Raw genomic sequence first — 13261 nt, 5'->3', positions numbered from 1 at the left:
TTTGAAGGAAGGAGCAGCAGTACCAGCGACTGGCCAGAAGGGGGAGTAGTTGAGCGCCAGCGTGGGAACTGGAGGAGATTGGTGCTAGTGCCCTGAAGAGGGAAGCCCAGAGGCAGGAAGATGTGAGGAGGGTCTGGTCTCTGGTGTGTAGAGTGCAAGCACGTGGTGGGAAGTGTGTATCTGGGGAAGCCTCCCAGAGAGGTGAGGCCATGGAGAGAACACAGAGGAAACACAAGTCGTGCCATCAGTAGCAACACAGATGCTGGCCCAATACAGATGACTGTATATAAAACAGATAAACAACAAGGACCTACTGTATAGCACAGGGAACTATATTCAATACCTTTTAGAAACCTATAATGGAAAAGAATATGAAAAAGAATACACACACACACACATATATATGTAACTGAATCACTTTGCTGTGCACCAGAGACTAACACAGCATTGTAAATGAACTATACTTCAATAAAAAATTTAAAAATTAGATTGGCCCAAAAGTTCGTTCAGGTTCATAAGATCTTATGGAAAAAGTTCATAAGATCTTACGGAAAACCCAAACGAACTTTTTGGCCAACCCAATAAAAGATGCTAGCCCACACGTGTCACACGTGCATCCCCAGTCACACTACCTGGAGGCCAATTGTGTGGTGCTGCAAAAACAGACACTTATTGTTACAATAATATCTTAAAATCTAAACATGGGCGCCAAATAATTTAGTGATTACTTTCAAATTCTTTTGCTTTGCACTGAAATTCAGCATCAAATATAAGTATAAAGATCATGTAAAATGAGACTTTATCCTTTTTATCAAATTTGACACACATGCATACCCTTCTTGAAATCCTGATTTTGTACGTGTCCACGATATCCTTGTGGCTCTTTCCCTCCTTACTTTTTTAGTGCTTGTAACCTCTAGTGGCAAAACCTCTTATAAAGGTTGAATCTGAAGCCATAGGTAACTCCACCTATCTGCTAAAGGCTCAGCATGAAGAAGACTAAGATGGGGTGAAACTGGAGAATTCTCAGTGTAGAATTTCTTTTCCTTCCGTGCGTGGCTTTGCGTCACATGGAATTTCAATCTCAAATGCTGTCTCTTTCTGGAAGAGAAAGGAAAGAGGACATAACTTCAGTATCTATCTAACCCATCTCCATTTAAGTTCTCTTGACCCACTGGCATCTTTTCTCCCTGCCTTCCAGCTTTAGTAGTTGAACGCCAGCATGAGGATGCACCGAATTCCAACAAGTAACCCCAGTCTCAGCATGTCCCTCTCCGTCTCTATTTCTGCAGCGTATTTCTTAACAGTAACAGTGCTCTGCAAACATCTCAGGGCATCTGTAAACAGTGCTGCCCTTACACCTGAGAAAAAGGGCCCCCTGCCTGGGCCCTCCCCAGGTATGTGTGCCTCCATGCCAAGCTCTGGGTACCTGGCACCCCAGGCTTGGTTTCATCCTCCCTGGTATGGACTGTACCACCAAGTCCAAATACATTCACCCAAAGGCCCTCAAGTTGTGGGACAGAGCTGGGACAGGGAGAGAAGGAAGGCAGGCATTCAGCTCCACGTTCCAGTGGCCAAGCCAAGGAATCCAAGAGGGATTCAAACTCAAACCCAGTCTTCCAGGTGGTTATGAAAGTGTACGTGTCCAGGTGGAAGGGCAGAACGTAAGTCCTTTAGCCGATTTTTAACTTTGCAGTATTTAGACATGATATGCAGACGTCCACTTGCATTTGCAGGCCCCATAAATGTTAGGAATAGGCCTGGATGTAAGCACCGAAGGTGGTTCTGTGTCTCATGGGGCTGCAGGTGCCTGCTTTTCCCTGCGACTTTCCAACTGTATTTCCACTCCCCTCTGTTTTTGCTTTTTTGCTCTTGGTTTTCGTTTGTTTGTTTGCTCTTCTTTGAGTTCATTTATTTGATTTAGATTCGTGTCTCCCAACGTGCCACCTCCCTCATTTTTTATTTGTGTTTATTTTTGTTTAATCCCCACCATTCCTTTAGGCTCCCACCTCCACCAGTGCCACTCTTTCCTTAGCCAATCCTGAAGTCTCCATACTAAACTACCAATCTGCACTCTACCAGCCCTCAGCGGCATCCATGGCTGCGGTGGCCCAGCGGAGCATGCCCCTGCAGACAGGAGCGGCCCAGATCTGCGCCCGGCCCGACCCCTTCCAGCAAGCGCTCATCGTGTGTCCACCCGGCTTCCAAGGTAAGGCTGAGTGGACACAGCCTCTCACCTGCTCCCAAGAGGACCACCTCTGGGGCGCCAGCCCCCAAACTCTTCTGTCCTGCTAAAGCCCTCTTCATTTCTTTTGCTGAGAGCCCTGGCATCACTGAACTTGAGGGCCCCCGTACTGCGGCGGCCAGCCTAGAAACAGTGGGACTTACGTTTCGGCACCAAGTCAGCGCCTTATTATTCTCATCACCTGCCAGTGGTTTCGGCCCAGGCCCAGTTGCTGTCTGTAAATCAGCGCATTGTGTGTGTTCCCATTGTTATGCTGATGTCAGCTCTTGCGTTTCCTCACATGGAATATCCTGTGTGGCTTATCTGTAAAAAATTGCCGATCCCGACAGCCAACTAGTCCCAGTTCTTGTGAAGAATATAAATCTGTCTGGAAAGCATTTCCTGGACACCACCCCCCGACCATGTGCCCACCAGGTGATCCTTTGGCCATGCACCCCGGCCTCTTCTCCTGAAAACTCTAAGGTGGAATTGGCCGCTTGGTTACAGTTTACACAGAAAGCTCAAGAATTTGTCTCTGAAACCCTCCTGGTGTAAGTCTACGTGGTTCAGTCTGAATCAGTGCAATTCCAGCCGCCTCACTCCTCCCCCAAGGCCTGGCTTTGACATACACAGATATATCTTCATGTCAAAAGCAGTTGTTTTCCTGCTGTAATTTGCCAACATAACTGTTCCACTTTTGGCTTTAAAGATTCCTTAATCTTTCAAAGACCTAGTCTTTGAAAACATTCAAGGCTGTTTTCGTGGTTTTTTTAAATTTTAAGTTAGAGGGAATTCCATGGCGGTCCAGTGGTTAGGACTCCACGCTTTCACTGCCAAGGGCCCGGGTTCAGTCCCTGGTCGGGGAAGTAAGATCCCGCAAGCCACGCGGCACAGCCAAAAGAAAAAAAAAAAATTTTTTTTTTTTTTTAAGTTAGAAACTAAAGGGGAGACTTCCAAAGGACCAGGCGGTATCTAGTGCCAAGGGAAGCTGAGAGCTGACACAGCGGGCTAGGAAGGTTCTCCTCGTCCAGCTGTTTCCAGTCACTTAGCCCTTTTCCCCCTTGCCCGTTGTCTGGACTAGGATTGCAGGCCTCTCCCTCTAAGCATGCTGGCTACTCTGTGAGAATGGAAAACGCGGTTCCCATCGTCACTCAAGCCCCAGGAGCTCAGCCTCTTCAGATCCAACCAGGTCTGCTTGCCCAGGTAATTCTTTCTTTATTATTACTGGTATTACCATGGTCCATGTTAATGTTGTTCACAAAAGAGCTATATCTTCGCTAATTCCCTCCCTGGCAATGAGTTAGATGCTTGAAATCATTAGAATATATCAGTAATATTCTGAATGATGCCCAGGTGAATTACCTCCCTAAGTATCTAGCTTACAATTACAAGAAGAAATTTAGACACAGGGAGAGTCTGGGGAAATTATCACTGTATCTTTGCAATGCAAATTAATATGGGAGACCTAGGGTTTCATCCTAACTGTCTGTGACCCAAGGCAAGTCAGTTAGCATTTCTTCCTTGTAAAATTTAAATTATTTTTTTAAAGCCAAAAAGAGCCTTGGAGATTATCTCTTTGTTTTATAGTTGAAAACCAGGATCACAGAAGCTTTGGGCTGGAACCTTCCTTATCTGTTCACACAGGTACTCTGACAGATTCTTAGAATGAAATCACAGAGGTGAAACTGGTTGAAAATATGTAAAGCGTTGTGGAAATTTTAGGTAACCATAGCGGTGTAATGATAATAGTAATCAATCCTTAATGTCACTTGAACCTTAATAACAAATACATCCTCATTATGCCGGCACTTTACAGTTGTTATTGATTTAATCCCCACAACATAGAAAAGTATTTGTCTCCTTTTGACAAATAGGGGGACTGAAGCACAAGCACCGGTTCGAAGTCACACGGCAATTAGGTGGCAGAACCAGAACAGAAACCCAAGACACTGGCATCTGTATTTTTACCACCATGCTGTACTGTTTCTGTTGTTGGGCGTCAAGGACAGCTTGACCAAAATGTCGTTAGTTTAGAGGCACTTTTGTTTTTAAGTAAAGTTGGTTCCCAATGATACTTACTTATGGTGTCTTTTGTTGAATAGAGGTTTGGGGTTTTAATATAGTCAAATTGCATAGGTCTGTTTTGGGCTCACTCTATGCTATTCCATCATCCTCTCCAATATCCTATTGTCTTAACTATTATGACTTTAATATATGTCTGGTATCTGGTCAGAAAAGCCCTGCTCCTATATTGTTCTTCAAAATTTCGCTGTCTATTCTTATCCCTTTGCTTTTCCGTGTGAATTTTATCATCACCTTTACATAAGAATTTTGGTTCCAAAACAAGCCAAAACAAAACCCAAAATTTCCTGGTTTGTATTTATTGGACTTGCATTGGATTTATGTTTACTTTTAGGACATCCTTATAATATTAAGTCATCCCTGAACATGGTATAACTGTATATAAATTACCTTTTATTCCTTTCACTAAAGTTTTCTTTTGTTAGAATAATTCCTAAATATTTTACAGTTTTGTTATTAATAACTCTTTTAACTGTATGTTCTAATTATTTGTCTTTGGTTCATAGGAATGTAACTGATTTTTCTTTATTGAGTTCGTTATCTAGCAATCCTTCCAAACTCTGATTAGTTCTGATTGTTTCTGTGAATTCCCTTGGATTTTCTATGTAGACTATCTTTTCATTTACAAATGATGCAGTTTTGTTTCTTCCTTTACAATCTTTATAACTTTTATTTATTGTCCTTATATCACTGTGCTGCCAGCCCCTCCACAACAACGTTTAATAACAGTGTTAATATTGAACATCCTTAACTTGAACCTAACTTTAAAGGAAATTCTTCTAGCTGCTTGCCATTAGGGATTTTGTTTACTCTGAAGAGTTGATAGGGACGCTTCTTCAAGTTTGCTAATTTTTAATGAATTAATATTAAGTTGCATCAAATGTTCTTTCTTCATCTATTGAAATGCTCCTGTGTTTCGGTTTCTTTATCTGTTAGTGTACCAAGTTACTTAATAGATTTTGTAATGTTAAACTAACCCTGTATGTCCAGGGTGAACTTTATTTAATCATGTTGTGCTTGATGTGTTTGTATGCTTTTCAATTCTGGATAGTTTGCAAACACTATAGCTAGTATTTTTGCATCTATGTTCGTAAGTGAGAAGCGGCATGAATTTCTCTTTCTTGTAGAATCTTTATCTGCTTTGGGCATCGAGATTACACCAATCTCATAAGATATGCTGGATATTATTACCTCTTCTTCTGTTTTCTGGAACAGCTTGTTTGAGATTGATATTAGCCATTCTTCATCTCTTTGTTCTTAAGTCCAAATTGAGACTGCAAATGACCACTAACACCAGCTTCCGATGGCACAGAAAGCTGTGTCTTGCTGAAAGTTTGTAAACAGAGAACCTTCAGTGTATAAAGCACACCTTCTACTCCTTCCTCTGTCTCTGGTCCTCATAGCTCCCTTTTGTTTGCAGTAGGAGTGGCTGGGCCCGTGAGCCATGGTCGCTGAGCCTGCACGTCAAAGACATGGTAGACCAAAGTGTCTTGACATGCAGAGACGCCTAAGAGAGATTAAGTTTAAAAAAATAAAATAAAAAAAGTCCTGTCCTATCTAGCATCACTGTGTGTCTTTTTGTTTATTGGTTGCTTTTGATTTTTCTGTCACTCAATTCATGCCAATATGTTAGCGTCTTAAGGTCGAGCTTTCCTAGGTTTTTGGGGTTTTTCTCTTTTTTTGGCTACATTGGATCTTCGTTGCTGCGCACAAGCTTTCCCTTGCTGCACGCAGGCTTTCTCTAGTTGCGGTGAGCGGGGGCTACTCTTCATTGCAGTGCGTGTGCTTCTCATTGCAGTGGCTTCTCTTGTTGTGGAGCATGGGCTCTAGGCGTGCGGGCTCAGTAGTTGTAGCTCGCGGGCTCTAGAGCACAGGCTCAGTAGTCGTGGCTCACGGGCTTAGTTGCTCCGTGGCATGTGGGATCTTCCCGGACCAGGGCTCGAACCCATGTTCCCTGCCTTGGCAGGCGATTCTTAACCACTGCGCCACCAGGGAAGTCCTCTCCTAGGTATTGTTTAATGGTCCCTTCAAAGGACGAAAATAAGCTAACTTCTAAAACTAGTAGGGCAGCTATAAAAAAAAAAGAAAAAAAGCAATAATTAAACACGCAAGCTGACGCCTTCATTTTTCTTGGGATAAATTTCTAGGTATCAGGCAGAGGCACTCCAAAGATTATTACTTTAAATATATCCCAAAATTCTGCATATTTCTTTTTATCTAATAGTTACACTTTTTCCAGGAGTTAATCTGTGAAAGTTTATAGAGTCTTTTAAATCCATCCCTCATGTTAGCTTTGTTTGCTCTGCCCTTTTCTGCCCCACCTCCCAGCAGCATCACATGTCCCTCAAAGGACATGTCCCTCTCTCTGGGGCACCCCAAAGATGTGTTCATGGAAGAAGAGAGTGTAATCACACCCTCTCATTTCAGTGACACGAGGGTGATATGGATTGCCTTACCAGTAACATTTTTTTGATACTGCCTAAAAGGAGCTGTCACCTCTGTCCTTCCAAGCCCCAGCCCAGAGCTGGCATCTTGACCACCATCAGAAACTATGAATGAGTAGGTAAAGGTAGAGAGATGGGAAGTACAGTTCTTGATTGATACAGTATTGAATTTATCTCACTTTTCAAATGGCAAGATCCCAAACCCGCTTTGACCCTTCAGAGCCCCCAGGATATGGAGATTTCTGTTTGCCAGATCCTTGTAGACTCTGCCCTGCCATGAAGAAGTTTTGTGCATTCTTCTAGGCAATCAGCTTGTATCACCTGAACCCCTTTAAATGTTTCCCTAAGCATAAACCACTGGCTTGGACTCTTTAAACTGTTAAAATACAAAACTTCGATGCTTCTCAAAACCTTCTCTGGTTATTTTCAGCCAGTCTTTCCAACCATTCTGTCTTGCCGTCTGTGTCAGTCCTGCTTGGTGCCTGATATTGTTAATGAATAAGGAAGACTCTTTCATACCACTTTTATGCAGTTACCACCAACACCTGATCCTGAATAGGGCCAGCACTTTCATGTATCATCTCCATAAAAAGAGGTAGTAGTTTGGCTGAGAGCATGGGCTGTAGAATTTGACCGCCCATGTCCAGGTGCCAGCCCCACCACTTACTGGCTGTATCACTTTGGGGAAGTTATTTTTGAATTTAAATATAATTAATTATTATCATCGATATTGTATCATATTATTTTCAGCTGAGCCTCATAATATACTATGATTCCATTTCTTTTCCTGTACAACGTGTTTTTCCTGGAATTAATGATTGTCTCATCTTTTCATTGGGTTAGTTTCCTCTATGTCTATTATTATGCAGCCCCAAACTCTTCCAGAGTTCTAAAAGACTTGTGTGTTTGATGTGTTGATGTGTTTGAGCACGTTGTTCAGTCGTTGTTATGTTTCTCTCTTTCTGAAATCTTTTAAGACTCTCCTTGTCTGCAGTGGTCTGAGATTTCATGACTGCATGTTTCCTTGTGAGTCTTTTAGAATACATTGTCCTGGACAACCTATTTGCCCTTTTTACCTGGAGAATTTTCTTTTATTTTTGCCTTTGTTAACTTCTTCCCTTCCATTTTCTCTGTTCCCTCTTTGCAGAATTCTTATTAATTAGGTGCTGGTGTTTCTGAAGTGATCTAATGATTTTCATATCTCCCCCTGACCCTGCCCACCTTTTTGTCTCTATATATTCGATCTATGCTACTTCCTAATATTTTCTCAACTCTATGGAATCATTAATTTCTGTTGTCATAGGTCTCATTTCTAAGAGTTCTTTCTCATTCTCTGAATATAGATATATCTTCTTATACATGATCTTGTTTCATGGAGATATATAGATAGATAGATATATTTTTTTTACCTCTATGAGGACATTAATTATATATTTTTTTTGAAATTTTCTTCTGATTCCTACACTGTTGTTGTTTCCTCTGAGTTTCATTTTTTTGTTTTAGTCTCTTTCATCTTAGAAGCTTCCTTTAAAATCTGACAATCCCTGTCTGTTCATTCATATCTAAGACTGAAGCACTGAAATAACTGGAGAGCTTCAGGGGCAGGGCGGTGGACTTCTCCATAGCTGAATGTGGGCTTCTGTATAGACCAGTAAGGAGTGAGCTCAGCATTTTCATTGGCAGATCCCCTCTTGTCAAATATGTCTATATATTTTTTTCTCTTGGAATAGTCAGTTTCCCTAGAGAGAATCCTCCAGGCTCCTGCTTTGAGACTGGGGAGGCTGGGTAATAATTCTACATACCAGGGATCTGGGGGTGAAGACATCTCATAGTTTAATATACAGACTTGTCCTTAGATTCCTTCAGTCTGTGAACTCAGTAATCGCCCTTCTGGTTAACAGCTTCTAAAATTTTGTTAACTGTTATTGTCACTTCCTGTTCTCTTTGTCCTATGGCTCTATATATTTTTTTCATTCGTTCACTGTCATTTTAGTTGAGCTTAAAGAGGGAGAGCAGTAAATGTATGTTTAATTTACCATATTTCCAGGCAAGCTATTTAACTTCTCAGTGTTTCAGTTTACTCATTTGAGAAAAGGGAGGGGAAAACGGTCCCTACCTCACAGGATTGGTCTTAAGAGAAAGTCAGAAAATCTATTTATGGTCTTAGTTCTATGCTTGGTACACAGTATGCATCCAGAAATATCAGTGCTAATCTTATAAAGCAGTAATAAATTATAGAAATATCTGATGAAGTGTTGTCTGAAATGAGTTGAACACATCAATCAGTGATAGAGGTACAAAAATATCTCCCTTTGAAGTAAAATGTTAATATTCATTTTAGGGAAATCGGGAAAAAATAATGTCCTTAGCTTGATATCAAGATGTATTATTTTAAAATGACATTAGTCAAAACACATGCTTTTTATGAGATCTGAAATAAGTTCCAGGCAAAATCAGTAGAAATCTTACTGCCAGTGAAACTTATTCATTTAAGCTTTTGAGCTCATAACTGTTTCAGTCAATTAAATTATTTTTCTGCTCACCGTGTTTGAATTCAGTAAACCTGAAATACAGTTAAGTATAGTTACTTGCCTTGGTAGAACTGCTTCCTTCATTTCATCAACAGACATTTATTAAGCATTTACTGTTTTATCTGTGGTCCCTGAGCTTTCTGCCTCTATCAAAAAAGATCAGTAAGCAAACAGGCAATATCTACAAGGTATACGAGATTTCACTGGGTCTCATCTGCCACAGAGATGACAGGATAGACCAGGTGAACGATCCACTCAGGTCTAAACTGCGGCTATATCATTTTATACACATCACTGCTTATTAAGCCTTGACTCAAATTTGTAATCCACTTCCAGAAGTGCTTGTTTGTACACGTGAGCCTAAACACACGCACAGTTTGTGGAGCTCTACATTATATTAATTACCCAGTGTCAGTCATCTCCATCGCAATGGAAAGAGAGATATAACTAAGATCCCAAATCTTTTAAGTCCTTGATCTACCCAAGAGGAATTTTACCTTAGTGGTGTTCCTTCAAGTGTCCAGCTTTGGACAGCTGTGTTCATTGTGAATCATTTAATAACCAAAGGCAAGCAGAATAGTGACTGAAGATACAGAGAGCTCAAAACACGATACACGCACGTGCACGCACACGTGTAAGTCTGTTCAAGGAGGAATCAAGAAAGTTCGTTTTAGACTTCTTAGAAAACGCTTAATATTTACAAAGAATCAAGCTGCGACTCCCCCACCGTCTCATTTTTGCTTTGAGGAAAAGTCGCGGTAATTCTCAGGTAAGCTTAAGGTCCCAGCTAAGGATTGTACGTCACACTCGCCTGCCCTCAGTTGCAGGCAAGTATCGGATACTTGGTGATCTCAGAATTATGTTAACTTAGATTCAGAAGATAACACAAGTTGGACCTCTAGATTCTAGCTGATAAACACAAGGCAAAATATTAAATAAAGGATACTAGACAGAAAACTTCTTGAGGGCAAGAAGTTACCCTTGTATGGCCCAATGCAACTACCTCAATCTCTTGCACGTAATTGTGTGACAGAATAAATCAATAAATGAACTCTTGGAAATTTTAAGCTTTGTTCATTAGAGCAAATTTATAAATAAATCATCCTTCAATGTGAATGAATTGCTTCCATACAGTTCTTTGCCCATATCCTTATTATCTTCTGTTGACGTCCCATGTGCTAATTTTATCTCCCCTGGATTTTGAGGCCAAAGAGCAGGTCTCCACTTTCACACCTATCACAGGGTCTAGCACAACTGTGGGCACAGAATAAGTGCTTGACTCATGCAGATTGATTTTATGACTAACACACATGGTGACAGCAAACGTCCTCTGTCCTACAGCAGGCCTGGCCAAGTGGGACCCAGCAGATCCTGCTTCCCCCGGCGTGGCAGCAGCTGACTGGGGTGGCCACGCACACGTCGGTGCAGCATGCGACTGTGATTCCCGAGACCATGGCCGGCACCCAGCAGTTGGCCGACTGGAGGTAAGCGAGGCAGCAGGCACGTCTGGGATGGGAGGCACGTCTACCACTGACCCAGAGAGCTGCCGGGCTGGCCTGTACCAGAATCTCCTGCTTTTTAAATTAAAAAGATTATTAGGTGGAATAGACTACAGTGTAATGAGAGGTTATTTTTAAATAAATGTGTACCAGGACACTAGAAAATCAGCTTCATTACATTATGGTCAGTTGTCATTTTCAACCCAAAATTCAGTTCCATTATTTGATCACCAGTGTAATTCACCAGACTTGGCATGGGACGATTTTTTGGTTGTTTCTCAGAATTAAATTCCACTCCCAGAAAACAAAGATTTGTCACCAGCGAAAGGATGCGGAAGAGAGTCCCCGGGGCTCCTATGCAATTCCGGGAAGTGTTCTCGAGGTGTTCTGAGACGCGAGCACACTGGAGTCATCGCAGACCTCCCAGGGGAGGCTTGACAGAAAGGGCTTTATTTGGGATGATACACTCTGGTGTGTTTGCTGAGTGTGTCTCTTCAGTTGATAGTCATATCTTCGAGATCCAAGTGCACTTTCCGCAGACCCCAGAGGCAACCAGCTGACAGCCACCAGCATGCCACACCCCCTGCATCTGTTTCCAGAGCCCCCCACCCCATCCCGCTCGCCAGCTTCATCACTGACACGTCGCTCCGTTGTTTTTATGGCCGCTTTCCACTTTTCCTTGTACCTGCCACCCACCCCACGCCAACACCACCACCATGCCCCGCTGCACCAGTGCAGAACCAAATGGCAGCCCCCAAGTTGTCCCCAGCTTCCCGTGGCCCCCTGCACTGTCTCTCTTTCAGCCCAAACAGCGGGGCAGATCACACCCCTCACCCTCTTGACAGTCTCCATACCAACCATGGAGCCTCCGGACAGCTCCTTTTCTGACCTGAAAGGCTACTGTGAATGAAGAGCTCTGGACAAAAGGTCGAGAGGTAGAGAGACAGGCCCCCAGTCCAGCCTCAACTGCAGCTTCCTCTGTTCTGCCAGTTAATTTTCTAATTACTAATATACTAATTCTAATTTAATTTACTAAGAAGAAGAGAGGAACACGGGCTGTTTATCACAGCCCCATTCACTTCCCACTGACAGCACTCCCCCTACATTTCCCCCCACTCATTGGCAGCATTTTCAAACCAGGTAAAACTGGGGTCATGTCTGGCCCTGCAGGACCTGGGAAAAGTTACTTAACCTGTATGAGCCTTGGTTCTTCTTCAGTAAAGCGGGGATATTCGTCTATTCATAGGATCGTTGGGAGGTTTAAATTTAAGATAAAGAAACAAAGCACTTGACTGAATTTAACATACCCTGCCAGCGCCTGGTACATGACAGGCAGTAAATAGATCTGTTATCTGCCCTTCCCCCATTCCCACTGGTTCATGCTCAGCAAGACCACCTTCCCTCTTCAGCTCATTAGGAACAGCAACCAAGTGGAAAGCTGTTTGACCAGTTGTGTTTTTTTCCTCACCCCTTCTTCTGAAAGACCACACATACGCTGTACTCCTTCTTTCCTTTGTCTTTCAGCATTTCTAGCTCATTGAATTTCAGCAATACTCACTCACTCATGCATATTTTCTTATCCCTCATCCCTCCTCATCTCTGATCTGGTGACCACAGAAGACACCTAAAGCCGACACAGTTTCTTTTCAGTCTCTTCTCCATTTCATGTGTGGTCCAAAGAACATCTGTAATCATGGCTAATAAACAAAAGAGAAGTACCAGTGCTAGACCTGTATCAAAGGAAAAAGAGTGCCATGTCTGTAGATGAAATAGCAACAAAGTAAAGAAGCTACAACATCAGTTTCTAAAGCTCATGGAAATGTCCAAAAGTGTCTTCCTACTTCTTTTTTTCCTATTCATCTTTCTCCCTAAGTTTCAAATATAAATTTCATAATATTTTAAAAATTCAGATGAATTCTATACCTTTTCATTTTATTATGTATTAAATGGGTTTTTATGGGCAATTCTCTTAATTCATCACTACTCTTAATATTTCTGTGGGAAAACAAGCCTTTGAGCGCCACACAACCCAGATCCCATATAACCCATTTTCAGGATAATGGCTGGCAGTGTTTCTTATCAGCATGTGTCTGACGTTAGTAATTTTCACTTAGTACCAAACTCTATGCATGTCTAGTCAACCTTCAGTTAATCTAATTGTTCATTCAGGAAGCGTGTAACTCATTAATCAGCTGCTACACGCCCGAGCATTGTGCTAGCCGCTGAGAAAATTCTAAAGTGTTAACACTTCGGAACGCCAGAAACATACGGCGCCCAGTCTTCGAAGTTTGTTTTTCACATAAACTACAATATCCTCCCTTATAAAGTGGTATTACTAAGATATCCTGCCTCCCTCACAGAGTGGAATCACCCACTGAAGGCACTTGGTAAATTCTAAAATAAAATACACAGCACAGTCACCTGTTCAGGGACTTGAAAAGCTGGAGGGAATATTTATTTTCTCTCCCCAGAACTTAAGCT

At 42.1% G+C, this 13261-nt stretch overlaps 1 protein-coding gene across 1 annotated transcript in view; it reads left to right on the top strand.

Annotated features, from left to right (window-relative positions):
- The window catches only part of HIPK2 (homeodomain interacting protein kinase 2), a 123069-nt gene that overhangs the window by 85006 nt on the left and 24802 nt on the right, over positions 1-13261 (top strand). Inside the window, exons 7-9 of the mRNA XM_065884388.1 lie at positions 2083-2209; positions 3306-3427; positions 10623-10765. Coding sequence (XP_065740460.1) covers positions 2083-2209; positions 3306-3427; positions 10623-10765 — 392 coding nt within the window. The remainder of the gene's footprint in view (positions 1-2082; positions 2210-3305; positions 3428-10622; positions 10766-13261) is intronic.

This window comes from Phocoena phocoena, chromosome 9 (genome assembly GCF_963924675.1).
Source record: "Phocoena phocoena chromosome 9, mPhoPho1.1, whole genome shotgun sequence".
Taxonomy (NCBI): domain Eukaryota; kingdom Metazoa; phylum Chordata; class Mammalia; order Artiodactyla; family Phocoenidae; genus Phocoena; species Phocoena phocoena.
This window is presented reverse-complemented; position numbering and strand designations above follow the sequence as displayed.